General features: G+C 40.8%; 1 protein-coding gene across 2 annotated transcripts; it reads left to right on the top strand.

The window, feature by feature from the left end:
• The first annotated feature begins 345 nt into the window (after positions 1–345).
• On the top strand, positions 346–27,973 carry ABRAXAS2 (abraxas 2, BRISC complex subunit). Of its 2 annotated transcripts, XM_060096353.1 has the most exons (9): positions 346–444; positions 5,012–5,102; positions 9,765–9,801; positions 12,392–12,458; positions 18,936–19,126; positions 19,985–20,104; positions 21,028–21,112; positions 22,716–22,830; positions 25,817–27,973. In XM_060096353.1, exons 1-9 carry the CDS (start codon positions 346–348, stop codon positions 26,284–26,286), a joined length of 1,275 nt encoding a protein of 424 aa, XP_059952336.1. In that variant the 3' UTR covers positions 26,287–27,973. The 2 variants fall into 2 exon arrangements, with proteins under 2 accessions (XP_059952336.1, XP_059952423.1); XM_060096440.1 differs by lacking the exons at positions 346–444; positions 5,012–5,102; positions 9,765–9,801 and adding an exon at positions 10,005–10,409.

Genomic DNA, 27,973 nt, shown 5'->3' with positions numbered 1-27,973 from the left:
CTTCTAGGTCAAACACAAAACCGTACAGTTGCCCGAATCAACTGCCTCTTTTATCCTTGAGCGTGGCAAATGCTGGCTTTTAATGCTAAAAGTTTCGTTTGCAAAGAGAAAAAACGGTTTGGGGAACTACCAAGAGCTATACAGAAGAGGCAGTGTCTGGGATGCGCAGAGCGCGAGACCCACGGGGAGGATACAGTGCTTGGGTCAGTTCTGATCGCGTAAACCTTCACTTCTCAGCCCTTGCTCCCCGGCGCACAGAGCCCTTGGCCTCACCTGCTGAAGACTCCATTTCCCAGGATGCCAAGGGGCGGGGCCGACCGGAAGGCTCTGTGCCCTCCGCGGGGCATGATGGGGGAGTTGGAGATTTCCATCATGGCGGCTTCCATTTCGGGCTACACCTTCAGCGCTGTGTGTTTCCACAGTGCCAACAGCAACGCCGACCACGTAGGTGCTGGGCCCCCCGCCGCGGCTGCTGGGGCCTCCAGCCTCGGTCTCAGGCCGACGCCTGTGGCCAAGCTGGGATCACTTGCGGCTCGCCCCCCGGGCTGGCCCGATTAACTGATGACCCAGGAGGCTCCCGCCGCCAGCGAACTCCTGCTGCCCGGGGCTCCTTCGACCCCGAGATGGGCCCCCTTGCTCGGTGCCTTCCGCCACCTGGCCGTCCCGGGACGGCAGTCTCCCGTTTGGCAGATCTTTCCCGGCCGGCCACCGACAGTGTCAGGAGTCGCTTAGTGGAAACCGAGCGCCTGCCCCTCCCTGAGAGTCAGGCTTCTAGACTTGCGAGGGGAGTCTGGGGTCGGGAAGGAGCCGAGAGACCCGGCTTTAGTCTAGGAGCGCAGACACCCAGCCGCGCCCGCTGGTCTGACAGGTTGTTGTGGGCTGCGACGAGGGAAACCGTGGCTGTCACTATTCGTACTTGTTAGATATGATCGTGTGTTTTCTTCTCCTCGATGGAAAATGGAGATGTAACCAGGAGTGTTAGGTGTAGGGTCTCTTTGCCTTGAAGTTGCATGTTCATTTCCTTGGCGAAGGTTCTAAGACCACGGAACTAGTCGCAGTGAAATAGGGAAGTGACAGGCCTACGTATGAATGATCGGAAATGCATTTTTAATGTCACTGGCCTCTGGATGGAAATTCTTTATGAAACTAGATAATTTTTATCTTTAAGTACTTGCCCACCAAATTGAGGGATTGTTTTAAGTGATTTTAGTTGTGAATAATTGAAGTTCATTAAATAAACGTAGTGGGGGGGGCTGTTGTGGTTGTGTGGTCATCACAAAGCAAAATGATACACTGCAGAAGAAGGAACTGGACTTGGTTTCACGTCTGCACTCCTTGCTTCCATTAATAAAAACTGATTTCATGGAGAGGTGGTTCCATTAGTAAGTTGAATGGCATTAAATTATTGTGCCGTTCCTTGCTTCAGTTTGATAGTAGAGATTAAGGCTAGGAGTATACACAACACGGGTTTTTCCAGAGGCACCTCCTGTCTCTGGACACTAACGCCTTTGATATTGCAGACAGATATTTAATAATGTAATGCAGTTCCATGTAAAGGTGGTTTGTGGCACTTCTAGTGTCCTGTGGAAGTATTAAATATGGTTTACAATAATGCTTCTTAACCTCTCTAGATCTTGGAGTGCCTAGTAATAGCACAGTTTATGTATAAGGCAAAATTACTGTAAGAATAAGCAACCTGTTGAAAAATGGTTAGCTTTTTACAAACTGCAATGAGACGGCCGTGTTACTTAGATTGTTATTAATTTATTTCAAGAGATATCTCTTTAATATCTGTGCCATGCCAGGCATGGTACTAGACTTCACAGAAATTTTCACCAGTGACAATAGTTTGCAACTTGTGTCTTATACGAGGATACCTGCTTATATTAACCTTGCCACAATTATATAAGTGGAATACTTTAAAGTAATTTCAATTTCATATATTTTAAAGTTGAAGAACCAAGAATTTGTTTTTGTAGTATATTCTTGTTTTGCTCTGGCAAGAAATTAGTTTAAAACCACTCATTTCAGTAGAGTTGGAATTAACAGACTTTTTCTGTAAAGGGCCAGACAGTAAATATTTTAGGCTTCATGAGCCATGTGGTCTCTGTAGCAACTACTCAGCTCTGCTGGTGTGGGGAGAAAGGAGCCATAGACAATAAGTAAATTAGGATGACTGTTTCCAATAAAACTTTACTTATGGACACTGAGATCTGAATTTCGTATAATTTTCACATGTCATGAAATATTCCTATTTTCTATTTTTTTTCTACAATTTAAAAGTGTAGAAACTTATTCTAGTTTGTAAGCCATACAGTAACAGGCGTTAGGCTGGGTTTCGCCCACACAGTATAATTTGCCTACTGTTATAAGGTAACAGTGGCTCAGATAATCCAGACCAGTAGATAAATAAGCATTCATGTTATACTCGGCTTTAGAATGTCTTGATGTCACTGTTGACTTTTTCAAACTGAGGCCTGTGGTAGGATTGCCAGATAAAATATAGGGCACCCAGTTAAATTTGAATTTCAGATAAATAGTAAATAATTTTTTAGTATAAGTATATCGCATTTATTACATAAAAATTATCCATTGTTTATCTGAAATTCAAACTTAACTGCATGTCCTGCATTTTTATTTGCTAGGACTCTGTAGATATGTTCTTAAAGTCTAAAGTTCTGTAGGAATTTTAAATTGTATTTTCCACTTTGATTAAAGAAAAAAGTTTTTAACTTGTTACAAAGACAAAGCTTGTTTTTTGTAATAAGAACTCATAACTGAAAGGCTTTCATAGGATAAAACAAGCTTCTTTAGTCTATGTTTTTCCAGATTAGTAGTCATGGACTCTAGCTCTGAGAGAGGTTTTTTTTTGAAAGAGGGGTGTGTATATTACTAAAGTTTGAGAGATGCCCTGTACATGATGATTTGGGGTTTTAGGACACTCCACTCACCTAATCCAATACAAAAGCTATGCTGAAAAACAACTGTCTCTCCCTCCTCACCCCCACAGATTCCAACTGGGATTTTTTTAAAATATTTATTTATTTATTTTTGGCTGCATTGGGTCTTAGTTGCAGCACTCGGGACTTTTTGTTGCGGCGCGCAGGCGTCTTTCTAGTTGTGGCATGCGGGTTTTCTCTCTCTAGTTGTGGCACATGGTCTCCAGACCTTGTGGGCTCTGTAGTTGCAGTGTGGGCTCTCTAGTTGTGGTGCACGGGCTCAGTAGTTGCAGCACGTGGGCTTTGTTGCCCCGCGGCATGCAGGATCTTAGTTCCCCGACCAGGGATCAAACCCGCGTCCCCTGCTTTGGAAGGTGTATTCTCAACCACTGGACCACGAGGGAAGTCCCCTGGGAATGTTTTTAAACTAGGAAGCTTCTTTAATTGATTAGAAGGGTCAACCTAGAATGGAAAGGACATTGTTTCATCAAATGTATTCAAGCAGCATTTACTGAGCACCTCCTGTGTGCTGGGCACTGTACGAGATGCTGAGATACATAGTGAACAAGCACAGAGTCCCTGCTCTCGTGGAGCTTATATTTTAGTAGGAGCAGGCATTTGTTAATACATATAAATATGAGATATAGCAGATAGTGAGGAGACTAAGAAGAAAAAGGATGCAGGGTAAACGGAACAGTGTCTGGCAGACTCTGATTCTGTTCCACTAGTCAGGGAAGGCCTCTCTGATGAGGCGCTATTTGAGTGAAGAGTGGAATGGAGGGAAGGAGTAAGCCATGTGGATGTTTGGGGAGCGGGAGTCTGGGACGGCCTATTAGTTCACCACCGACAGGGAAGTTATTTTGACATTTAGAGTGTATGTTCTCCATACACTCTAAATGCTGTGCTTGTGCTGAACCCTACAGCAAGTGCTCAAAAACAGTAGGTTATATGCTGAGTAATCCAGAATTGATGATGGTGGTATATGTTCTCCAAAGGTATAAATAAATTTACCTCAGGGCTTCCCTGGTGGCGCAGTGGTTGAGAGTCCGCCTGCCGATGCAGGGGACACGGGTTCGTGCCCCGGTCCGGGAAGATCCCACATGCCGCGGAGCGGCTGGGCCCGTGAGCCATGGCCTCTGAGCCTGCGCGTCCGGAGCCTGTGCTCCCCAACAGGAGAGGCCGCAACAGTGAGAGGCCCACGTACCACCAAAAAAAAAAAAAATTTACCTCAGCATTTATTAAAGAAAAACTTTCACGTCATGTTAAATTTATTTGCTGGAATGCTCATTTCCCATGCCAGCCCATACAGGAGCAGTTAGGTTGTACATTGTGTCAACTTTTTTATACTTTTATCATTAGCAATGGTTTTTTTGTGTGTTTTTTTTTAATTTATTTTTGGCTGCAGTGGGTCTTCGTTGCTGCACGTGGGCTTTCTCTGGTTGCAGTGAGCGGGGGCTACTCTTCATTGCGGTGTGCGGGCTTCTCATTGCGGCGGCTTCTCTTGTCACAGAGCACGGGCTCTAGGTGCGCAGGCTTCAGTAGTTGTGGCGCACGGGCTTAGTTGCTCCGCAGCATGTGGGATCCTCCCGGACCAGGACTCGAACCCGTGTCCCCTGCATGGGCAGGCGGATTCTTAACCACTGCGCCACCAGGGAAGCCCCCATTAGCAATGTTTTTAAAACAATGGAATAAATTACATGCTGTTTCAAGAAAACAACCTTGGAATATTTCTGCTTCCTGAGCTTTTTTAACATTGGTTGTTACACTTAGTAGGATTTAGGTGATGAATTCACTCTCCTTATTTTCACTTCAAAAATAACAGGGTTTTAAGGGAAGGGGTTATAATATTTCATCTTGTCAGGAAATCCTTTTTTCGAACAATCCAGTTAATAGCCAAATCTCAAATTGCTTTAGTCTTACTTGTTGGTTTGTGGATTAGTAGTTTACATGGCAGACTTATTTGGATTATTGTTAAAGTTATTATAAAAAATAACAATGTCCTCGATTCCTCTTAATTCCAGTAAAAATCACTTTGATTTTTAGCTGCAGCTATTTTCTTCTGTTGCTTTCAGGAAGGATTTTTGCTGGGAGAGGTAAGACAAGAGGAAACCTTTAGCATCAGCGACTCCCAAATCAGCAGCACAGAACTTCTGCAAGTCATTGGTGAGTGAGTTTATCACGGATCTTAGAAATACTCTTCTTGTATATATGCTGCTTGTTTTGTTCTTTGGCCCTTAACTGATTTTAACCTAATGGTAGATTAAAAGAGTACATAGAAAAGCACTAAAGTCACAATGCCAATTATTTGCACTAGTAAATGATGTGAAATGTTTTTATAAGTCAGTGTAAACTCACAGCATGTAGCTGTAAGTTCAGGTATTCTGTGAAGCCATCCCTGACCCACTGACTGGTCTGACCTATGAATGGCTGTGTGGAATTACACGTGATGGTCTCTTCACAACCACAGTGAACCTCAAGTTTGCACCTGGGGCTGTGCCCCTTGTCAGCATCACCTCACACTATAATGAAAGCACGTGTCGTGCTGGTCCTTCCTGGAGGGATCCGGCCAAGATGTTTACACTTGTTTACAGAAGATATTTGTTAAACCTACACAGCCTTCTGAGGAGTAAGCCAAACAGTCGATTTGGGGGCGACTGCTGGGGCAAATGAAGGAGTATTTGTAGGATCACCCGCCCTCTTTGGATCAGTCTCCTTTTGATAAAGAAGGATCATAGTCCTTTCAGCTGCACCTCGAGCACTTCACGGAAAAGCGTATCCTGATACTCAAAACAGAGCAGGGGTCGTTTTATTCATTTATGCAGCCAACAATTATTGAAGAACGTCCGTGCGTGTGAGAGGCATTGTGCTGGGCAATGAGAGGAATGTCCAGTGCATCCCTGCCTTCCAGGGCTGTGGGGAGGATGAGACGAGCATACAGAAATACCAGAGAGTGCAGGATGAGTGCTGTCAGGAAGGAACAAAGAAAATCTCATGGGTTGGGGGAAAAAAAAACTCCACTGCTAGTGGGTTAAATCAGTAAAGACACCATATGGGAGGTAAACTTAGGGTACATTCAGGGGATCCCAGTGCAGGGAGTGCATGAAACTTACAGGGAGCCTGGCCTGTTTCTGTGTGACTAAACTACAGCCTGTGTGAAGGTGAGTGGTTTGTGGTTTGAAATACTGCTGGGAGGTTAGGTTATGTTGAGACCAAATCATCAACTTCAGCCTGTTCTCCTAGCCTTCTAGTACCTGGGCTGGGAGCCCGGGTGAGGACTGAGGTGGTTGGAATTGGAGGGAAACAAGAGACAGCTGTTTCCTCAAGAGCCAGACAAGCCCCCTCCCCACAATACTGACTTGCTGAAGAAATACTTGACATACTGCTGCATGGCTGTTCTTTCACTGACGTTTTATTTTCGTGTTTTGTTTAGCTTAACTCTTTAAAATCCTAAAATAGAGAACTTGGTTTCATTGGCCATCTGTGCAATTATTCATTGTTTGCACTTGGGTTTTCAAAACTAACGTGGTATATGAAGGTTTGCCAGATAGACCTGACAGAAAACCGTGCAAGAAAGAGCCCTCTTGCCTGGCATGACCACAAAAGTAGCATTTCTGATGAATGTTCTGGCTGTTTATTTATCTTTAAAGAAATAGAATGGTAAAGTAACTAAAATTCCCCAGCGTAGTGTACAGTATCTTTGATTCAAACACCTTCCGGTTCCTGCAGTAAATACCAGTTTCCATGGTACTGTAGATATGGACAAGAACCAACAGAGTCCCAGTTAACACAGTGCCATGACAACCTTCTTTTGCTGTATAATGTTTAATTTATTAGCTACATTCAGTTCATTGTTAGAAGTAGTCAACGGATCTCGTGAACAGAGTATTTGCTAGTATTATCTTAAATGTATTGTTATCATTGTAATATTTTTCTTTTAAAAATAAATACATATTAGAAAATGTAAACCAAGGACTCTGGAAAACCTGGATTGAAAGGCAAAACATTAGGTAATGTGCCATGAGAAGTATTCCATACCACTAGTGTGAAGAAGTTTTCTGGCACAGTTTAACCACCAGAATAAGATATTTTAAATAAAATAAATTGACCAAATTTCTTATTTGTTGAAAATGTCTGAAAAGCACTAAAAGGAAAGCACTAAAGTCAGAATGCCAATTATTTGCACTAGTAAATGATGTGAAATGTTTTTATAAGTCAGTGTAAACTGACAACGTATAGCTGTAAGTTCAGGCATTCTGTGAAGCCATCCCCGACCCACTGACTGGTCTGACCTATGAATGGCTGTGTGGAATTACACGTGATGGTCTCTTCACAACCACAGTGAACCTCAAGTTTGCACCTGGGGCTGTGCCCCTTGTCAGCATCACCTCACACTATAATGAAAGCACGTGTCGTGCTGGTCCTTCCTGGAGGGATCCGGCCAAGATGTTTACACTTGTTTACAGGAGATATTTGTTAAACCTACACAGCCTTCTGAGGAGTAAGCCAAACAGTCGATTTGGGGGCGACTGCTGGGGCAAATGAAGGAGTATTTGTAGGATCACCCGCCCTCTTTGGATCAGTCTCCTTTTGATAAAGAAGGATCATAGTCCTTTCAGCTGCACCTCGAGCACTTCACGGAAAAGCATATCCTGATACTCAAAACAGAGCAGGGGTCGTTTTATTCATTTATGCAGCCAACAATTATTGAAGAACGTCCGTGCGTGTGAGAGGCATTGTGCTGGGCAATGAGAGGAATGTCCAGTGCATCCCTGCCTTCCAGGGCTGTGGGGAGGATGAGACGAGCGTACCGAAATACCAGAGAGTGCAGGATGAGTGCTGTCAGGAAGGAACACAGAAAATCTCATGAGTTGGGGGGGAAAAAAACCCCACTGCTAGTGGGTTAAATCAGTAAAGACACCATACGGGAGGTAAACTTAGGGTACATTCAAGGGATCCCAGTGCAGGGAGTGCATGAAACTTCATGTGTGCATGAATCCACACATAGACACCTTTCCTTGACTCTACACAATAAGGAGGACTTTATATGGAATATCACATTTTGAACACTTGTTTTGAATACACGTTCATTTTTAAAGCTGTGCTCACTCACTTGAAGCGGAGTCGTCCGCTCTTAGTGCTGGGAGCGGTCAGGGGACAGCAACAGGGAGCTCCCTTATTAATAAGGTGCTGCAGCAGCAGTTACTGGAAAGAACGGAAGGGGGAAGGAGAGGAGCTGTTCAGCTCACCCACCAGCAGGAGAAGCAGAGACAGGAAGCTAAGCAAGCACAGCAGCACGTCCCAGTGGGGATTTTTACAGAAATGCGGGCAGAGACGCCATACGTACGTGAAGAGGGGTCCACCGCATGGATGAGCTCTGGAGGCTCCAGAGACTCTAGAATCCCAGGCAAGGCTCCCCTGCCTCCCACTGCTTCCAGAAGTCTGTCTATCAGCTATCGTGCCCGCCACCTTCATGCCCATCTGCACCTTATTGTGTTTGAGAGCATCCCCTTGTTTTCTCCCCGGAGTGCTTAGTTAGGTATTGCAAAATCTTGTAAGAGAAAGCCTTAACTTCCTTTAGAAAATGTCACATGATACCTAGAGCATATCTTCAACATGCTTCTAATCCACGTTGCAAATCATGAAAGAAGTCTGCTGGGGTGGATTGGTGACAGGAATGTATATTCAGAGTTCAGAATTTACTCCAGGGATTTTCTTGAACAAAATAGTCTTTCCTTTAAGGTAGAAGAGGTTTTTTTTTTTTTCCCCTGAACTCTAGTTGACATTTTTACTACAGACATTCCATATTCTAATTACTTTACTAACAGTATCTCTGAAGTAACTTCTGGTGGTATACCATGTCATTTTTGGTGATAAAAGAAGGAAATATTTCTAGATGCGGTTTTCTTATTTGCATCACTATGTCGACAGTTATACTAGGCAGATGAGCTTTTCATTCCTGTGGAAGTACTGGCATCTCTGTCTGTGTTTTGGCAGCACTCACATCAGTACAGAAGCTAATGGGCATAGCCTGGTGTCCTTCAAGGTTGTGGTTTCATTTTAATTGAGTTAAAATTGCAGACTGGAACTCTGTGGCTGTGGCTTTATAAGCAGCAGTTGATGATTCCCTGTCCAGGAGAATGTTGTTAATAGAATTGAGTAGTTAATTAGTCCCATGGTCTTATAAAGCAACCCAGACCCTAAGCCCCCTGATGAGCTTGAAGAAATTGTTCACTATGATTAATCCCAGCAATCTTTTAAGAAGCCGTTTGGATCTGCCTTATAAATGACTGTTTCCCTCGGTACTGAAAATCTTTGAAAGGGTTAATATACTTTCAGAGTTTCCACCCTTCCCCTTCAAAACACCTGGCCCAGTTGTCCTGAGTTGTTAGTAGGTTACTGATAGTAGGGTGGTAAGGCCTTCCTTTCCCCAAGCTGTCCTCACAGCTCTTACCCACCTTGATCAAATGCTTCCAGGTATTGATTCCTTTTTCCTCTTAGGCTTTGTTTAAATAGGTAAGATTGAATGAGGGCACACAATAGCTGCCTGTTCCTGAATAAAAGCTTTCAGATGTGTGCTCATCACACCTGGACAAATGGACCCAGAACTTTCATTCGCCAGTTTACTTTGTCCTGAGAATGTGTGCCTGGGTTTCAGTGTTAAAAAGACGTACTGCCTTCACTAGTGTACACACTGTTTGGGAGAGGAAAACTGTCTTTTTATTGTCTGAGATTGTGGTTAAAAATTTTTTTTAAATCCTGAACTGTTTTATAGTTGTCTGTACCTTACATGATTAACTGAGATGTATTTCCTCCTTCTAATTACAGAAATCCACAACCATCAGCCTTGTTCAAAACTTTTTAGGTAAGCCACATCCTTCTTTGTAGCTTTTTGTCCTTATTCAAAGATTAATTGATTGAAAACTAGTGAATTTAGACCTGTATGTGATTATGGCTGTACAGTTATAACTGAGGGCATCCAAATTCACTTATTTTTTGAGTGCCAGATGTGTGTGTGGCACTGTGTTAAGTTAGGAAGAGGGGAAGGGAGTATAAATCTTGGCCTCAGTGGTTTAGAATGGAAGCCTTTATGTCAGCCCCTTTAGCAAGGGCTCTTCATCCATAGAGAAGGAAGTTAACCAAGGATCGCATATAGATAAAATAATTGCTGTTTTTAAGAGGGATAAAAAATGTTCAGTGTTCAACTTTAAAATGTAAGGAAAGGGAACATAAAACTTATTTTTTGTGTTTAATATACACCAGTTGAATATTATTACCAACTAAAGGACAGAAAGAGAAAAAAACAGGAGGAGAGATGTTCGGAGGGAGAAAGCAAAGGACAGAGAGACTGATGGAGGCCAAGGTGAGGGAGAAAGGGGCCAGCATCTCCCGCACACCGGACTTCTGTTCCCCAAACCGCAGGCCAGGCCTCTGTCTGCTTTCTCAGCCCCAAACCCTTCCGCCTGATGGCAGGTATGATGAGCTCCACTCTGTGTTTCTTAAAACTCCCTGAGGCCCTATTCGTCTCCTTTCCCAAGAGCCAGGCCAATACTTTCCATGCATCGCTGCTCATACTAGTCCGATTCAGCGTTCTTGGTCAGCACTTCCTTCTTAACACCTGCCCACCCCTTGTGCCTGGCTGTTCCTGCTGTGTGTTCCCTGCAGCTTTCACCCTGACCCCGCTCCCATTCTCAGCTGACCCAAACACCCAGCCCCTTGCACCCAAGAACCCATGGGGACTTACACCATGTTCACCACCCACCTTACCCCCACCCCTCCCGCGCACACTTGCCCATTATTTCAGAGGATTGTTACCTGTGAACTAAGCCTCAAAGTCGCTGAGAACCTCATCTCTTAGATTTACACATAACTGAAAGAGGAGCAGGAAGCAAGACAAGGAAGCAGCAGTTCATTTGAAAAGAATCTCAGAGCAAATAAAATGATTCAGGCCCTGGTCCACACACAGCCTCTGTCTGGGTCAGAATGGGTCCTGTTTGGCCCTGACCATCTAAAGCTTTGCTAGGTGTGCCCTGCCCTGCCCTTCTGAGGATTTCCTTAAACCACTGTCAGCAAAGTAGTACCAGAACGTAGACGTATAGACTCATAATTTAAATCATAGACTCATAATTCTTAGAACTGAAAGAAATCGTAGAAATCATCTGTCTACTTCAAAATCTTTATTTTGCAAAAAGGAAATGGAGCCCAGGTAGGTTAAAGTGACTTGCCCGAGGTCATACAGTGAGAAGCAGAACGGAGCTGGAGCTGGTATCTCCTGACTCCCAGTTCAGTGTTTTTACTATAACTTGAACTCCTTCCTGCATTATAGGCCTGGGCTTATGGTGGTAGGAGGAGCGGGGGAGGGTGGCATTCCTAAAACCATGACCAGGGGTAGAAAAGCCCACACATCATTATGCCTGGACTGCTTGTCGTGGAATTCAGGTCAGATTGGTCTTGTTTAAGGGTGAGTGCATTCAGTTTGAAGCTGGCCAGACCTCTCTTCAAATCCCAACTCTTCCATCTACCAGTTCTGTGATTTGGGGCACGTCATTTAACCTCAGTATCTTTGTCTAGAAAAATGGGAATAAAACATGTTGACTGGGACTTCCCTAGTGGCTGAGTGGTTAACAATCCGCTTGCCAATGCAGGGGACACGGGTTCGATCCCTGGTCCTTGAAGATCCCACATGCCGCGGAGCAACTAAGCCCATGTTCCACAACCACTGAGCCTGTGCTCTAGAGCCCGCGAGCCACAACTACTGAGCCCACGTGCCACAACTACTGAAGCCCGCGCGCCTAAAGCCCCTGCTCCACAACAAGAGAAGCCACTGCAACGAGAAGCCCACACACCACAACGAAGAGTAGCCCCCGTTCGCCACAACTAGAGAAAGCCCACGCACAGCAACGAAGACCCAACACAGCCACAAATAAATTAATTAATTAATTATTTTTAAAAAACAACATGTTGACTTGTTGGGCTGAACTAGTACTTATCTCCCAGCATTGAGGCAAGGATGAAATGAATTAATGCAAGGAAGCATGCAGCTGAGTGTCTTATTAAGGATTCAGCAAATACTCGTTTCCTTTCTTCATTTCTCAGAAAATGAGCTGCTGTGTTCTTTTTTTTCCCATAGGTACTTGATACTTAGAAACAAGGAAGAGATGTCACAGCCATTTGAAACCACACATTTTGTAATTACTTGCTATCAGCTCCTCCCACTTACGGAAGTAATGCCCTTTGAATGTAGCAGTCTCTTGAGTAGTCTTTGATGCAAAAGATACCTCATATCAGTAAACCATTTAGATTGTTTTCTCTTTATATACCTATTGCAGACAAGCAATTGTATCTTTATTGCCAACTTTTAGGGTTAGATGACCCATAGACACATGTTACTAAGCATATTCGTGTCAAAATACTATGTGATTTTAATTAAATATTTTTTCTTTAAAAAAAAACAGTTTTTATGACTATGCAAGCAAAGTTAATGAAGAGAGCTTGGACAGGATTCTTAAAGATCGGAGAAAGGTATGTTCTATTTGTCACCCAGTCTGATTTGGAAATCAATCCTTATCACCCAAACTTAAAACCAGAAATGAATGTAAAATGAAACAATGAGATTTGATGTTAATATATAATAATTCTGTTGAGTAGATTTTAAAGGTAAATTGCAAATGTGACACGATGTTTACAGTATATCAATAGAACAAAATTTGGCTATTTAGAGTGATTCCATTATGTAAAAGTCAGAAGAAGAAAAAGAACATGAACTATAATCTAGAAAGTTGACAATAGTTGAGTTGATTCTGGGTGGTTCTATCTTCCTATTATGTAATTTAAAAAATAATTTTGCCAACATTTAATACACATACATTAATTTTATAATGAGGGAAAATATTTTTTAAGAATACAAATTGCAGTCAAACATCTTTAGATATGTTACTCCTTCAAATTCAATTAACAGTGAACATAGATGTTTTTCCAAAAGGTCGTGTGTTTATTATTTCTGTCAGCATATGCATATGATGTTCTGAATGTGTATGCATGGTAAGCAAGTCTGAACAGAATTGAAAATGAACCAAAGCTTTATTGCTGCAGCACTGTCTGATGGTCTCATTTATAATTTACTGTACCATGTATGGGGTTTACTTTTTTACCTTGGTATATTAATTCCAGAAACATAGATTGGTCACTAAACCATCACTTGAGGGAAAAAAGTACCAATGAAAGTTTTCAACTTATCAAACAGAAAACAAAATGCCTTTGTTTAGAAGTGTGTATTATTTTTTTTAAAAAAAAGCTTTAAAAAGATTACCTGTGCATAAAAATAATCAGTGTGGGATTCCTAAGGTGTCTGAAGAGGGCGTCAGAAATAACAGTGCAGGGCTTCCGTGGTGGCGCAGTGGTTAAGAGTCCGCCTGCCAATGCAGGGGACATGGGTTCGGGCCCTGGTCCGGGAGGATCCCACATGCCACGTAGCAACTAAGCCTGTGGGCCACAACTACTGAGCCTGCGCTCTGGGGCCCACTATCCACAACTGCTGAGGCCCGCGTGCCTGGAGCCCGTGCTCCGCAGCAAGAGAGGCCACAGCAGTGAGAGGCCCACGCACCGCAACAAGGAGTGCCCCCTGCTCGCCGCAACTAGAGAGAGCCCACGCCCAGCAACGAAGACCCAACACAGCCTAAAATAAAAAATAAATTAATTTAAAAAAAAAAAAAGAAATAACAGTGCAGTAAGAGTAGATCAACAGCCTTTCCAGTGTATGGACTCTCTCAGTACCACTGTCGGATGTACAGGCAGAAAGGAAAGCAGGTAAGATCACAGGAAAAATGGGAAGTGTGAGGGATAGGTCTGAAAAAAGGGCAGTGGTTTTGAGGGTGATAACAAACTCAGGAAGTGCTTGGTATTAGCAGAGAGTCTAGCACAGTCACCTGCCCAAGTGGGAAAGTGGGTTAGAGCAGCCACAGGCATCACGGTCCAGCTCCCCCATTTTCAGTGACTTGCCTGAAGCATACATTCTGGGATCTCTTAGCAGTCCATATTCATCCCCCAGCCACCATCTTACTTCCTCATTCCATTTATTTTCGTATTTTAGATAATGAAGCTTTATTATACTTTCTAAAACTAAAATTTATTCCTTGAAAATTCCTATCGAAGCGCAGTTGCCTCGAGCACTCACTTTATATTAAATTACCAGGAAATTTTTTAATAGATGAAAACAATTTAAACTGAAAAAATGAATAAAGAATATAAACAGGAAATTCACAAAAGGAAAAAAGAAATCCACAAATGTCCAAGAAGTAAATGGAAAGATGTTCATTCTCAATTAGGAAATGCAAATTGAAACACATAATGCTGGTTTTTTTGTCCATCCAATTGGCAAAAGTATAAAAGGATTGCTAATATCCAGTGTTGGCAAGGTTGTGGGAAATGGGGAAGCTGTAGTTGGTGGGAATGTAAGTTGATATAGACATTTAGGGGGAGAGTTTTGCAATAACAGAATTTTAAATACGGAGTTCCACCTCTAGGAATCTGGCCCAAGTAAACAAAGGCATCTAGGCACAAAGGTATGAAAAGCTGGCGTTATTGAACACTTTAACTCTGTGCCAGGCAGTATTCTAAGCACTTTCCAGGTACTGACACATTTAATCCTTGTAACAGCGCTGTGAGGCTGTTATCATCACCCCCATTTTATAGTTGAGACAACTAAAGATAAATAACTTGCTTAAGGTTGCGAGCAGGAAATGTTGGCGCCAAAGTTTAAACTCAGCAGTTTGGCCTTTTAATCCAGCATATGAAGATGTTTGTTGTATCTTTGCTTAATAGTGAGAATTTTGAAAGCAATCTAAGTGTCCACCAGGAGGAATGGTTAAGTAAATTATTTTGGTACCTCCATACTATGGGATATGAAGCAGCCATTAAAAAGAATGAGGGAGGTTCTCATGAATGACATAGAAAGATCTCAAAGTTAAATGAAATAATTTGAGCCTATTTTTTATAAAAACAAAAGTTTGAATGTTTAAACATACAGAAAAAGATCTGGAAGGAAGCCAACCAAACCTAAAAGTGGTTACTTTGAGAAAGGGAGCAGAGATGCTGCTGAGGAAGGGAGACTTTATGTGATAAGGCTTTTTAAATTGTATTTTACATGGAAAATAAATTGAAAAAAAGAAAGGCGCTCTACCATGTAGTTTTTTCAGTAGCAAATAGGGACACATTTCCAAATTAATTTGGGGATTTTAAAATTGGATTTGCTAATTTACTATGCTGTTTTGTATTTTGGTTGTGTATTAAAATATAATCATGTTGTATTTTAAAAAATATAAATAAATAAATAGATAGATAGATAGATAGATAGATAGGATTTGCTGTTTTGAGACACAGACCAATCATAGGTTGTTAACCGGAGTTAACTTCGCTTTTCCTGGGGCCAAGATTCTGAAAAATGCTGATCTTCAGTTTTGATTTTGTAGAACTTTGTGCTAAAACTAATGTTTATATTTTCTTTTGCAATTAAAGACAGGAATTTGTTGCTTCAATTTACTTGGAAATTATGTTTTATTTTCCATGGAATTTGTTAAAGGCAGGGACCGTATTTTATGTTCATTGTATTTCCTATGGCACCTTATATATAATATAAACTCTTTAAGGATATTTTTCAAAAATCCAAATTTCTAGCCCCAAAACAAAGATGATACATAATGTTTAGACTGAAAATCTTTAGAGTTGACTCTAGTTCGATTTTTTTTCCCTACAGAAATGGTACAAAGTTATATCTTCACCTCAAAAGGGTTACAGTAGTACTTACAAAGGTACATTTAAAAGTTAGGCTTAAAGATACATATGTACTTTAAACAGGATCTGACATACAAAAAATATTTTTAATTGATATCAACTCTTCAAGAAAGTGCTGATGGAACTGTTTCAAAAAACTGACTCTTTGCTAGGCAGGCTTCAAACCTAATGTTTAATTGAAAAACCCTGGGAGTTCCCTGGTGATCCAGTGGTTGAGACTCTGTGCTCTCACTGCCGAGGGCCCTGAAGGCCCGGCCGGGTTCAATCCCTGGTTGGGGAACTAAAATCCCACAAGTTGTGCAGGGAAGCCAAATAAAAAAAGAAAGAAAGAAAGAAAAATCCTAAGAATCGGATGCAAGTTCAGTAAGTTGAACTCATATAAAATAAGTACATAATAATTTTTTTTTTTTTTTTTTTTCCCTTTTTGCGTTATGTGGGCCTCTCACTGTTGTGGCCTCTCCCGTTGCGGAGCACAGGCTCCGGATGCGCAGGCCCAGCGGCCATGGCTCACAGGCCCAGCCGCTCCGCGGCATATGGGATCCTCCCAGACCGGGGCACGAACCCGTATCCCCTGCATCGGCAGGCGGACTCTCAACCACTGCGCCACCAGGGAGGCCCCATAATAATTTTTAAAGTTCCCTAATGGGTCCTAAGATTACCCATTAGAAAACACAAGCTAATAAAGATTTTTGTCACAATAGCAATTAATGTATAAAATACGTAGAAATATGTTTACTAAAAAAATGTGTGCCTCTAAATATAGAAACTCCACAACATTGCTAAAACATTAAAAAAAAAAAAAAAAAAGGTTGGGTTTAAGATAGAGGCTAATGTTTTTGGTACGAAAAATCCCCCAATAGGTGCAGCAAGGTTGCGTTGGTGTGCTCAATTACTGCTCTGGCAGAATCCATATTGTGTTTGCAAAGTTTCGACCAGCCTCAGGTTTTGGGCTCAGACCAAAAAAGCAAGTGAGAGGAGGATTTCTGCCTTCTTGAAAGCACCTGCTCCGAAATAGATAATGATAAACATAACTGTCGTCTTAATATCATCGTAAGGCCAAAAAGAACAGAACTTAAAGATGACAAATGTGCCCAGTATTGGAGATAATTGCTTTGGATCCAGAAGATGTGAGTGAATGTCTAGCACAGAGAGTAGAGAGGAGAGTCTTTGTGAAATATTGTCTGAAACTTTAGCAGAGATAAGGTTTTAGTGAAAGATATTCATAATTTTTTATCATAGCCCAAACATAGTGTTCTCTTCCACATCAGTGACCTTGTTTCTCAATAGCGTTGCAACCAGCTTGTTAGCTCTAAAAGGTAGAACTGTAGATGTCGCCAATGTGAATTATTTTGGCATGTCATCTTTCATTGATCAGGATGAAGGGGGTTATCTTTTTAGCAAATATCAAATGAATAAGTTGATATCCAAAATAAATTTAGAAGGCTTCCTGCTTCTCTGAAAATACAAATGGAATAAAACAATTACAGTTAGTATAAGTGAAAAGCATTAGTACCCATCCAGTAGCCACTTGCAAGATTCTTTAGTCAGCGAGTATTTCATAAGAAGAATCCCTGTGCTGAGCACTGCTTAGGCCTCTGCAGGAATGCAGGGGTGTGTGAGATGCACCGAAGTCCTGCAGAGGAGCTAATCCTACATTAAATACAGAGTGCCGAGACTCCGAGTGAAATGTGCCATGTTCTTTGGCGTTAGTAGCTCTAGCCAGTTGATAATTTTTGTTACCCACTTTTTTTTTTTTAAAGAAAACTACTTTTCACTCTTTTATGAGCAACATTGTGTGAATAATGTGGAATTTTAAAGTTAGTGTAGTACAGTGGAAAAAGACAGGCAAAGAGGTTCCAGATCTTGGCTGTCACTCGTTAGCTCTGTGACTTTGGACAAAATATCTCTTTTATAAGATTTGCGCTGTCAGAAGTGTTTGGGTTTTCTTTATATTTAAAGAATATCGAATTAATTGCTTTAATATAATTGGAATTATGCTTTATTTTCAGTAGTACTCCTTAAGGGCAGGAACTGTTTCTTTGCTGCCTGTAGTTCCTTGCATGTGATACGAACTCAGTACAGAAAACTTTACTCACCTCCCAGGGTTGTTGTGATACTTAGTGAAAATATTTGTAACATAGCTAGCTGAAGGTCTGGAACAGGGGCTCAGTAAAGGTTGGTTGACTTCCTTCGTTTGTGAAAGTGCCAAAACATAATCTAAATTTACTGTTAGTTTTAAAATGACACTAACAATTTTAAATTACTTTGATTTCTCAAAACAGGATTTTCACTCAAAGAGTTTGTTTTTTAAAAAGAAGCTTATGAAGATTATTCTTCTTATAAAGAATTAACTTAATTGTCTCTACAACAGAGATTTTCAAACTGTAGTATGCATAAGAAAAAACTTAAGAACTTATCTTAAATTCAGGTTCCTGGCTCTACCCTTAGAGCTTGTGATACTTCAGGTTTGGGTGGGGCCCAGGAGGGAGCTGCCAGATGTCTCTTAGGCCATCTGTCTCCCAGATGTCCAGCAGATCACATTATGAAAAATATTCTTCCAAAGAGCCTATAAGTTTAATTCACTTACCAATTTAAGTTACAGTGTAGTCAGAACTGACAAAGCTAAACTTTTTAAATTGTTGTATTGAGGTATAATTGACATGTAATAAACTGTGTATATTTAGAGCATATACTTTGATAAGTTTTGATATATGTATACATGCATGAAACCATTAGCAAAATAAGACAATGAATATACCTATCTCTGCAAAAGTCTCCTCATGCCCTTTTCTGATCCCTCCTTCTCACCCCTCCCAGATCACCCACTGATCTGCTTTATGTCACTATAGATTACTTTTTATTTTCTAGAATTTTATATGAAATGGAATCCTATAGCATATGCTATTATTATTATTATTTTGGGTCTGGCTTCTTTCACTCAGCATAATTATTTTGGAATTCATCTGTGTTGTATTTGTGGGTACTTTGTTCCTTTTTCTTACTGAGTAAGATTCCAGTGTGTGGATACACCACAGTTTATTTATCCATTGACCTGTTGATGGACAATTAGGTTGTTTTCAGTTTTGAGCTATTGCACATAAATCTGCAATGAACATTTGTGTACAAGCGTTTGTGTGGATGCATTCAGAATTAAATTTGTAAGATTTCATGCAACTTTTAATACTTTTTTTCTTCTGTTTTTGTTGGCAGAAAGTTATCGGGTGGTACAGATTCCGGCGAAACACACAGCAGCAGATGTCGTACAGAGAGCAGGTTATTCATAAGCAGCTCACCCGCATCCTTGGGGTGCCTGACCTCGTCTTCCTTCTCTTCAGCTTCATCTCCACCGCCAACAATTCCACTCATGCTTTAGAATACGTTCTCTTTAGACCAAATCGAAGGTAAATAAAGCGTTCCCACCAGCCTCGCATAAATAGGAAAGATGTTGATACAAGTAATTGAGATTTATGGCTTTGAAAATATGCATTTTATAGCATCTTTAAAGAAAAGTGTTTATAACTCTCCTTTAGCTAATTTTCTTTGTGGTTAGAGAAGGTATTTTCCTGTCAATTAGTTATATAAATTAAAATTGTTTTTGAATCAAGACACATTAGCAAGACATTAATTATGCATCAATTCTTATAGGAATGAACAGCTAGAAATCATCATTTGCTTCTCCATAATCCGTTATGTAGAAATACAGTTTTATTGCACTGTAAGTCTGATTGTAATTTTAAAACATAGATTTCAAAGACAAAATTGTAAAATTGATCCACCTACTGGTTAATGAGGGTTCTGCATTGTGAACTTGCTAAAGCAAAAAAAAAAAAAAATCATATGATCATGGTGTCTGTCTGTAAACAACAGAAAGCGTTCCCTCCAGAATTTCACTTGTACTAGAATAAATTAGATCAATATCAGTGAAAATAATTATTGTTAAATAGCCATTTGCAAGATTTCATTAATTAATCAGTAGGTTCTTGAGCACTTAAAACCTCCTCAGCACTCTGTCATTGCTGCAGAGATGCGAAAGATGTATAAGACGTCACCTCTGCCCTTGAGGAGTTTACAATTGAGTTTCTACTTTAAGGGAAGGGAAAAAATTGCTAATTCACATAACCCTAGGTTGTCTGTGGAAGTAGGCTCTCTGTGAGACCTTCAGTTAGTTCCCAGTGCAGAGACTCAGGCTCCTATTGGCAGGACCCATTCTTCAAGTAGAGCAGTGCTTTCAACATGATCTCTCTCAATCTTCCCTGCAGGTATAATCAAAGGCTATCCCTTGCTATTCCCAATCTAGGCAACACTAGCCAGCAAGAGTATAAAGTGTCTTCAGTGCCAAATACTTCTCAGAGTTATGCCAAAGTTATTAAAGAACATGGGTAAGTTGAAAGGTAAAATGAATGTTTTTTTCCTTTCTCTTGTTAACAATATGTTTATGGGGACTTCCCTGGTGGTCCAGTGGTAAAGAATCCGCCTTCCAATTCAGGGAACGCGGGTTCGATCCCTGGTTGGGGAACTAAGATTCCACATGCCGCAGGGCAACTAAGCCCGCGCACCACAACTGCTGAGCTCGCACGCCTCAACTGGAGAGCCCGCGTGCCGCAAACTACAGAGCCCACGTGCTCTGGAACCCACGCGCCACAACTAGAGAGAAGCCCGCGCACTGCAACTAGAGAGAAGCCCGCGCACCGCAACAAGGAGCCCGCACGTTACAATGAAGAGTCCACAATGAAAGATCCCAGTGCCACAACGAAGATCCCTAGTGCCGCAACAAAGACCCGATGCAGCCAAATAAATAAATAAATATTTTTTTTAAAAAAAAGCAATATGTTTATGGAGAAGTGTGACATCGTTTGATATGATTAATGTTGAAAAATCCAGTAAGGTAATTCTCTAGACCACCACTACTGTATATCAAAATCTTATGCTTATTGAAAAGATGGTTTACTTTTATCAATATTTATTTGTTTAATCATTTACCACGTTTTTTTTTTTGCAACTGATACAGAAGTTTGGATAGAGTATGTGTATTTCTGAGGTTCTGAAAGCTAACTGTGGTCACTGAAAAATATATAGAGTGATCTAGGAGAAAATAACACTATTATTTTTCAGTTGTCTGGGTAACATGGATTCTCTTTTCTTTCTCTTCTGTAATTCTAGGGGTGTGGGCATTATTGCTTAAACATTGTCACTGAACTTGTAGCATTTAAGTTATAGATAAAGGTAGAAATGATGGGAAAGTGCCTTCTAGTTCACGGCAGTTCTGATCACTTGGTGAATATTTTTTCTGTTTGTCTTCTAGTACTGACTTTTTTGACAAGGATGGAGTAATGAAAGACATCAGGGCGATTTATCAGGTTTATAATGCACTTCAGGAGAAAGTGCAGGTAACTGGTTTATGTACTATATTCATCTTATTTATATTGCCCAAATCTTTTAATTCTACTTTTATTTTTAATAATCTCCCAACTGACAAATGAATTGTGGTCCAAAAATCAGAATGTGCTCTCCCAAAGTGATATAAGATGTATGGAGTAGTTGCTCATGTCAGTCTACGAAAGCTGGTCTCACTCATTATGTGCCTTCCGTGGAAACTCTGAAGTACAGAATTACTATCACTCTTTGAAATACTCATGACCTCTTTAATGACAGCTTTTTTTTCCTGGGGAAATGTATTCCGAATTTAAAGAAGTATTGCTAAGCACACAGCTGTCCCATCCCTTGTGCTGTAAGTTGAGACCCACCCAAAGGCACCCGTAACTCAGGACCGCTCTGCTTCTTAATTCTAGTTCAATCACTCTGCCCGCAGCTGCCTCCACTGAGTGGGAAGATGCAGTGGAGCCCGTTCATTCCTAGGCAATCATGCAGCAAATATTTATGGAAACATCTCCTACAAGCCAGATCCTGAGCTAGGTGCTAAGAATACTTTCCCACGTTCTTTTCATCATCCCCAAAGTGTTCTTAGGAGTCATTTGTTCTAAAACCCTAAGAACAAAAGAGCCTTTGAGGACAAGGAGAGTGGTAGGGCTGAGGAAGCTGTCCCGAGCCTGGAGAAAGCCTAGCTTTGAGGAGGAAGGCCCCGAGGCATAGAGAGAGAGGAATGAAGGCAGCTGCTGGAAAAGAGGAAAGCAGACTGAGTTCAGCCTGGGGCAAAGAGGAATGCATGCGACGGGCAGTTTCCAGTGTCAGTTCTCCAAATTCGGGTCATGGTTACCCATAGCAACATAGGGAACTTAATACAGCCTCACTCACTGGTGACCGGCCCACTTTCAGTCAGTTTCTGGTATTTCTGCTATGGAAGGAACGTGTGGTGAAAAACAGCTTTTTGTCCTGAATTCATGACCATGCTCTTTTCAGACTATCAGCCGTGTCTAATGGACTTCAAAGTGGCTGTTATACATTTCATTGACTATTGATTAAGGCCTGCCCTGCAAGCACCAGTATCACATCCAGTGCCTTGATAGGAGTGGTTACATTACATTGATATGGTCTCAAATAGTTACCTTTTATTAAATCTTGACTTTGAAACTTATTTTCTTTTTCAACTTTCCCTAATTATAAATAGTTTCTGTTAAATAAATCTATGTGTCATCTGATGTTTGATTGTTGATTATAAATAAGAGTTGGAAGTATCTCATTCCTGTCTTTTGTTCATCCTTGTCTGCCAGACTGGTATCAGAAATTCCCTTTTCATATCAATAAAGATGAGTAAGCAAGGGAAAAGATGAGCTCTTTCCCTTCTTACCCTTCTTTTTCAAGAATGTGTAAGCTAAATAGCATAATCATCTTAACATAATTAAGAAAGCAGTTCAGTGAATAACAACAGTATTGGTCTCTGGGACCTTCATGATTTTGTTCTACCGTAGGTGTCTGCTTTTTAACTCGATAAAGTGTCTGGACTCTTCCCAGGGTTATAATCGATGCTGTTTTTATGAAATGCCTCATGCTTGGATTTGAAACTAATTGTCCTTGTTGTCATTTTTCCCTCAGGCAGTGTGTGCAGACGTAGAAAAAAGTGAGCGAATTGTTGAATCTTGTCAGGCAGAAGTGAACAAATTAAGAAGACAAATCACTCAGAGGAAGAATGAAAAGGAACAAGAAAGAAGTGAGCTTCCTATTAATTTTACCATTCAGAATCAGGGAAGTGTCTGGTTCTAAACATCAAATTACGTAATAAATTACATGCATTCTTCTACACTCATCAAGCTCCAAGTTAGGCTGCTTGGAAGAGGGCATTCACTTGTCTTTAGACTTTCCCAGAAGGGAAGTACTGTTTTTCATGGTGTCCCTCTCAAGTCTCTGAAACTGGAAGAAAAAGGAGATCAAAGGTAGAAAGGCTGAAGCGAGTTAGAATAAATCCTGAGAAGTGATACGGTCTATGTACAGTGGACGTGATGTTTCTTACTAAGTTAACCCTGACATGCCTTGCACATAGGGGCTGTGTCCTGTGTTCATTGGAACCTCATAAAAGAGCTACCTAAAATTCTCTTAACTTTACATTTGATTCATGGGCAGGGTCTCAACAAAGACTTTAAATGTCTGGTTTTTGATAGCAGTGGATGACTGGATACCATTAAGCTAAGGAACCAGCTGGTTAAATGAGAATTAGGCCCAAGAATCTATTATATTAATTCCAGCATGCTAACAAACATATTTGCTAGAATGCCACCAGATTTTTTTTTAATTTATTTTTTTGTTGAAGTATAGTTGATTTATAATGTAGTATTTGTTTCAGGTATACAGCAAAATGATTCAGTTATACATATATATATATATATATATATATGTATGTATATATTCTTTTGCAGATTCTTTTCCATTATAGGTTTTATTACAAGACATTGAACATAGTTCACTGTGCTATACAGTAGGACCTTGTTGCTATCTATCTTGTATATAGTAACGTGTATCTGTTAATCCTAAACTCCTAATTTATCCCCCCACCCACCCTTTTCCCCTTTGGTAACCACAGTTTGCCTTCTATGACTGTGAGTCTATTTCTGTTTTGTAAATAAGTTCATTTGTATCATTTTTTTAGATTCCACATATAAGTGATAACATGATATTTGTCTTTCTTTGTCTGACTTACTTCACTTAGCATGATAATCTCTAGACCAATCCATGTTGCTGCAAATGGCATTATTTCATTCTTTTCTATGAATGCCACCAGATTTAACATTTGTGAGTAAAATCTATTAAATGTATGGCAAATAATATCAAGTGTAAAAGAGACAAGGGTATAACTAGCCTTTTCTAATTTAATAAGAATATTTGTAAACAAATTAAAATATAATTTATATTTCCAGGTAAATGATGTCTGATTCATTTCTACTGTTACATTATTCTAGAAATAATCAGAAATGCAGACAGGGATTTCTGCACAAGAGCATTAATCACAACTTTATAATTCCAAAATCTTGGAAACAACCTGTTTCAGTAATTGAATAAACAACAGTAGAATAGTTGAATACATTTTGGTATATCTATATAATGGAATATCGTACAGCCATTGAAGCGAATTTTTAATGACATAAGATAATACATAATCTTATATGAAAATGCTAGTATATAAAACAGTATAAACATATTATCTCTGCTCTATTTTTTTTTTTTTTTTTTTTTTTTTTTTTTTTGCAGTACTTGGGCCTCTCACTCTTGTGGCCTCTCCCGTTGCGGAGCACAGGCTCTGGACGTGCAGGCTCAGCGGCCATGGCTCACGGGCCCAGCCGCTCTGTGGCATGTGGGATCTTCCCGGACCGGGGCACGAACCCGTGTCCGCTGCATCGTCAGGCGGACTCTCAACCACTGCGCCACCAGGGAAGCCCTCTCAGCTCTATTTTAAATACATGTATACAGGGACTTCCCTGGCGGTCCAGTGGTTAAGACTTTCGCTTCCACTGCAGGGAGCGTGGGTTCGATCCCTGGTGAGGGAACTAAGATCCCACATGCTGTGGCAAACGAACAAATAAACAAACAGACATGTACACATAAACACACACACAAAGCTGGATAATAAAACTAGAATTCAGAAAAGTTGGGGTGCCTGGCACTAAAGTTTCTGTCTTTTAACCCCAAATCTTGTGCTGTTTTCACCAAAATTTTAACAGTGTTATCTGGGTGATAGAATTGTGGGTGATTTTTTGTTGTTCTTTTCTAAATTTTGTACAAATCATTTTTATAATATTTTTTAAATGTACTTAAAAACAATTTAAAGGCCATAGGCTCATAGATATAGGGCTGTTTCTGTTTTACCACCATAAAAATGCAGTAAAATTATGGCCTATTACGTAGAAAACTGGGCACCTAACCCAGGGCTTTGAACTTCTACGGAGAAAGAGATGTTTAAGAGTATTGTGACAAGTTGTTGTCAACAAGTTTGTTTTTTTTTTTTTTTTTTTTTGTGGTACGCGGGCCTCTCACTGTTGTGGCCTCTCCCGTTGCGGAGCACAGGCTCCGGACGCGCAGGCCCAGCGGCCATGGCTCACGGGCCTGGCCGCTCCACGGCATGTGGGATCTTCCCAGACCGGGGCACGAACCCGTGTCCCCTGCATCGGCCGGCGGACTCTCAACCACTGCGCCACCAGGGAAGCCCAACAAGTATTTTTTTTGACGTGAGGCCTGTTAAGGAAATATTAACGTTCAGATGGCTGCCGAGGACGGTGAGGACTGTTGATTTTATCCTCTGTCCTCACAGTCTCTGAGTACAGTAAGCAACAGGTGAGGGACACAGCATCAGACCTGGAGTTAAGAGGCCTGTGTTATGCGTATCAGGGCCCCACTTCTAGCTGTTCTCTTAGTGAAGTCACTTAACCTTTCAGAGCTCCGGTTCTTTGCCTGTATAATGGAAACAATAACGTTAGTGATGACAGTAGTACTTCAGAGAGCGGTTTGGAGGCTTAAATGACCTTAATGTATAGAAAAATCTTTTGTAAATTGTGAAACACTATGCAAATGTAAAATAAGTCATAGTAATAATAAATGTCACTTCTTTGTTGCTCTTTGCCAGAACAATCAGGTTGAACATTTAACATATTGAAATGCAAAGCTGTGAAAATACAGAGTGTTACAGTTTTCTTCCTCTTTTCATTCAGGATTGCAACAGGCAATGATAAGCAGACAGATGTCATCTGAAAGTTTGGACCCCACGTTCAGCCCTCGGATGCCCTATCCTGGGTTTGCAGCTGAAGGTCGAAGTGCACTTGGAGACGCAGAGGCCTCGGATCCTCCTCCCCCTTATTCTGATATTCACCCAAATAATCAAGAAAGTACTCTGAGCCATTCTCGCATGGAAACTAGCGTCTTTATGCCTCGACCTCAAGCCGTGGGCTCCTCCAATTATGCCTCCACCAGTGCTGGACTGAAATATCCTGGAAGTGGGGCAGACCCTCCTCCTCCTCAAGGAGCAGCCGGAGACAGTGCTGAGGAATCCGACGACAGTGATTATGAAAATTTGATTGACCCTACAGAGCCCTCTAATAGCGAATACTCACATTCGAGGGATTCTCGACCCATGACGCATCCCGACGGGGGCTCCAGGAACACTCAGACCTCCCCAATTTAACAAAACAAAAGAAACTCTCCACTTAGCAGTGTTAATTGCTCATTGCGAGAGTTTTTTGAGGACTTCATCTGGGGAGAGAACTTGTTTCTCAGACCCCTGGACTCCCCAGGACAAGCGCTTTTGGGCACAGAACTTGTAGGAGCCTCACGTCCACGGGTCCTCGCCTGCGGACTCAGTGTGCAGGTTTCACGACAGAACCATTAAGATAATCAAATTGTCCTAATTCTGGTGCGATTCATGGATGTACTGGTAAATATAGGCAAAGAGAAACTTATCAACGTAGTTTCTGTTCTTTAAAATAAATTGGAAATTAGAGACTAAGCACAATTAGTCTATAAATGTTCTATAAATCAAAACCTTACCTCTTGCACTATCATGCCTTGAAATTTACTTTTTCAAAGGGAAACTAGTTTAGCAGCAGCCTTCAAAGATCCTTCTTTCTATGATGAGCCAAATTCATCTCTGCCAGAAAAGAAATTTTGATAATTCCAAGAAGCCTGATTGGAACAAATCAGATGTGTACCTTCTTTTGTCTGCATGACTTTGTGAGATCAAAAGAGAGGGCTTTGTTTCAACTTTTTTCTACTAGCCTGATATGTATTGTCACTTAAAATGGTTGCCTTTAAAAACAATGTAGAAATACTAATTACCAGTAAGTAATCATCCAAATAAGTATGACATGAAATAAATTACTTATTTTTCTTTTGGGGAATTACAGTGACTGCTATGTTGCACTAGCCACATTTATGGTCTCTGTTCTAGAGTCTTAAATGAAGGACACACAGCAGTATAACAAAAAGGAGTTATGTTCCAGACCTGACTTTTATGATGAACGGATTCCAGACACAGTGGATTTAGCCAAGTTCATACGTAAGGAAGATAACTCGTTTAGATCTTCTGATAAATCCTAGTGTTAGTTTTATTTGTGGAAGAAAGACATTTAATGAACTGTTTGGGAATCTCGATTATTGAATAAAGATTCATTTTCAGTCTGAATAACCATACTTTTTTGAGTTGCCGTTTGGAAGATAGCTGTGGAATGTGTAGAGGCTTTCCGTTGGGATGCACTTACATTTTTATTTAATTACTGCTTGTTTTCTAGTTTTAGGCCCAGAATGTGTGAAACCACTAAAGACATTCATGAGAATGATAGGCTCCTGGTTTGGAAATGACAAGACCCCCTCCCCCCATTTATGGCGGGGTCAGCCCATGAAGCTAATGCCATGGATTATAACTGCCTTTCCTTTGGACTAGTTAAAACCCGTCAGAATAAGGAAGTTGTTAAAGAGGCTTAAGCTCCAGGTTCTGAAAAAGCAGTTTCATTTTGTAAGAGAGAAGTTTACTCTAGTCTGACTGGAAATGAAATGCTAAAACTGCCATTCTTCAGATATCTACTGTATGGGGTCTGTATCTTCCTGCTCCCCAGTTTTGTTGGCCTTATACCACTGCCATTTGATTTGAAATGTTGCAGACCACTTTACCTGCAAATGTGTTCCAGTGTTTATCGGCTACCTTCTAGCGGCTTCAGCACCAGTGTGAATTTAATTTTTTTTTTTTAAGTGCCATCACCATCTCTGTTCAGATTTTGACATTCAGGAAAAAATTTTTATTTTTATGCCATTCCGAAACCTACAATGTATATCTGACAAAGCAGTTAAATGTGACAATAAAAACTTATTTAATCGTG

Source organism: Mesoplodon densirostris, chromosome 1, assembly GCF_025265405.1.
Source record: "Mesoplodon densirostris isolate mMesDen1 chromosome 1, mMesDen1 primary haplotype, whole genome shotgun sequence".
NCBI lineage: Eukaryota > Metazoa > Chordata > Mammalia > Artiodactyla > Ziphiidae > Mesoplodon > Mesoplodon densirostris.
Note: the sequence above shows the minus strand (reverse complement) of the source record. Positions and strands in the feature narration are given on the sequence as shown.

Excerpts from the sequence above, each read along its gene's own strand:
- ABRAXAS2 (XM_060096353.1), top strand. The coding sequence starts at position 346 with ATGATGGGGGAGTTGGAGATTTCCATCATGGCGGCTTCCATTTCGGGC. Across the intron at positions 445-5,011 it reads CCAACAGCAACGCCGACCAC|GAAGGATTTTTGCTGGGAGA; the intron begins GTAGGTGCTGGG and ends TGTTGCTTTCAG. Across the intron at positions 5,103-9,764 it reads AGAACTTCTGCAAGTCATTG|AAATCCACAACCATCAGCCT; the intron begins GTGAGTGAGTTT and ends TTCTAATTACAG.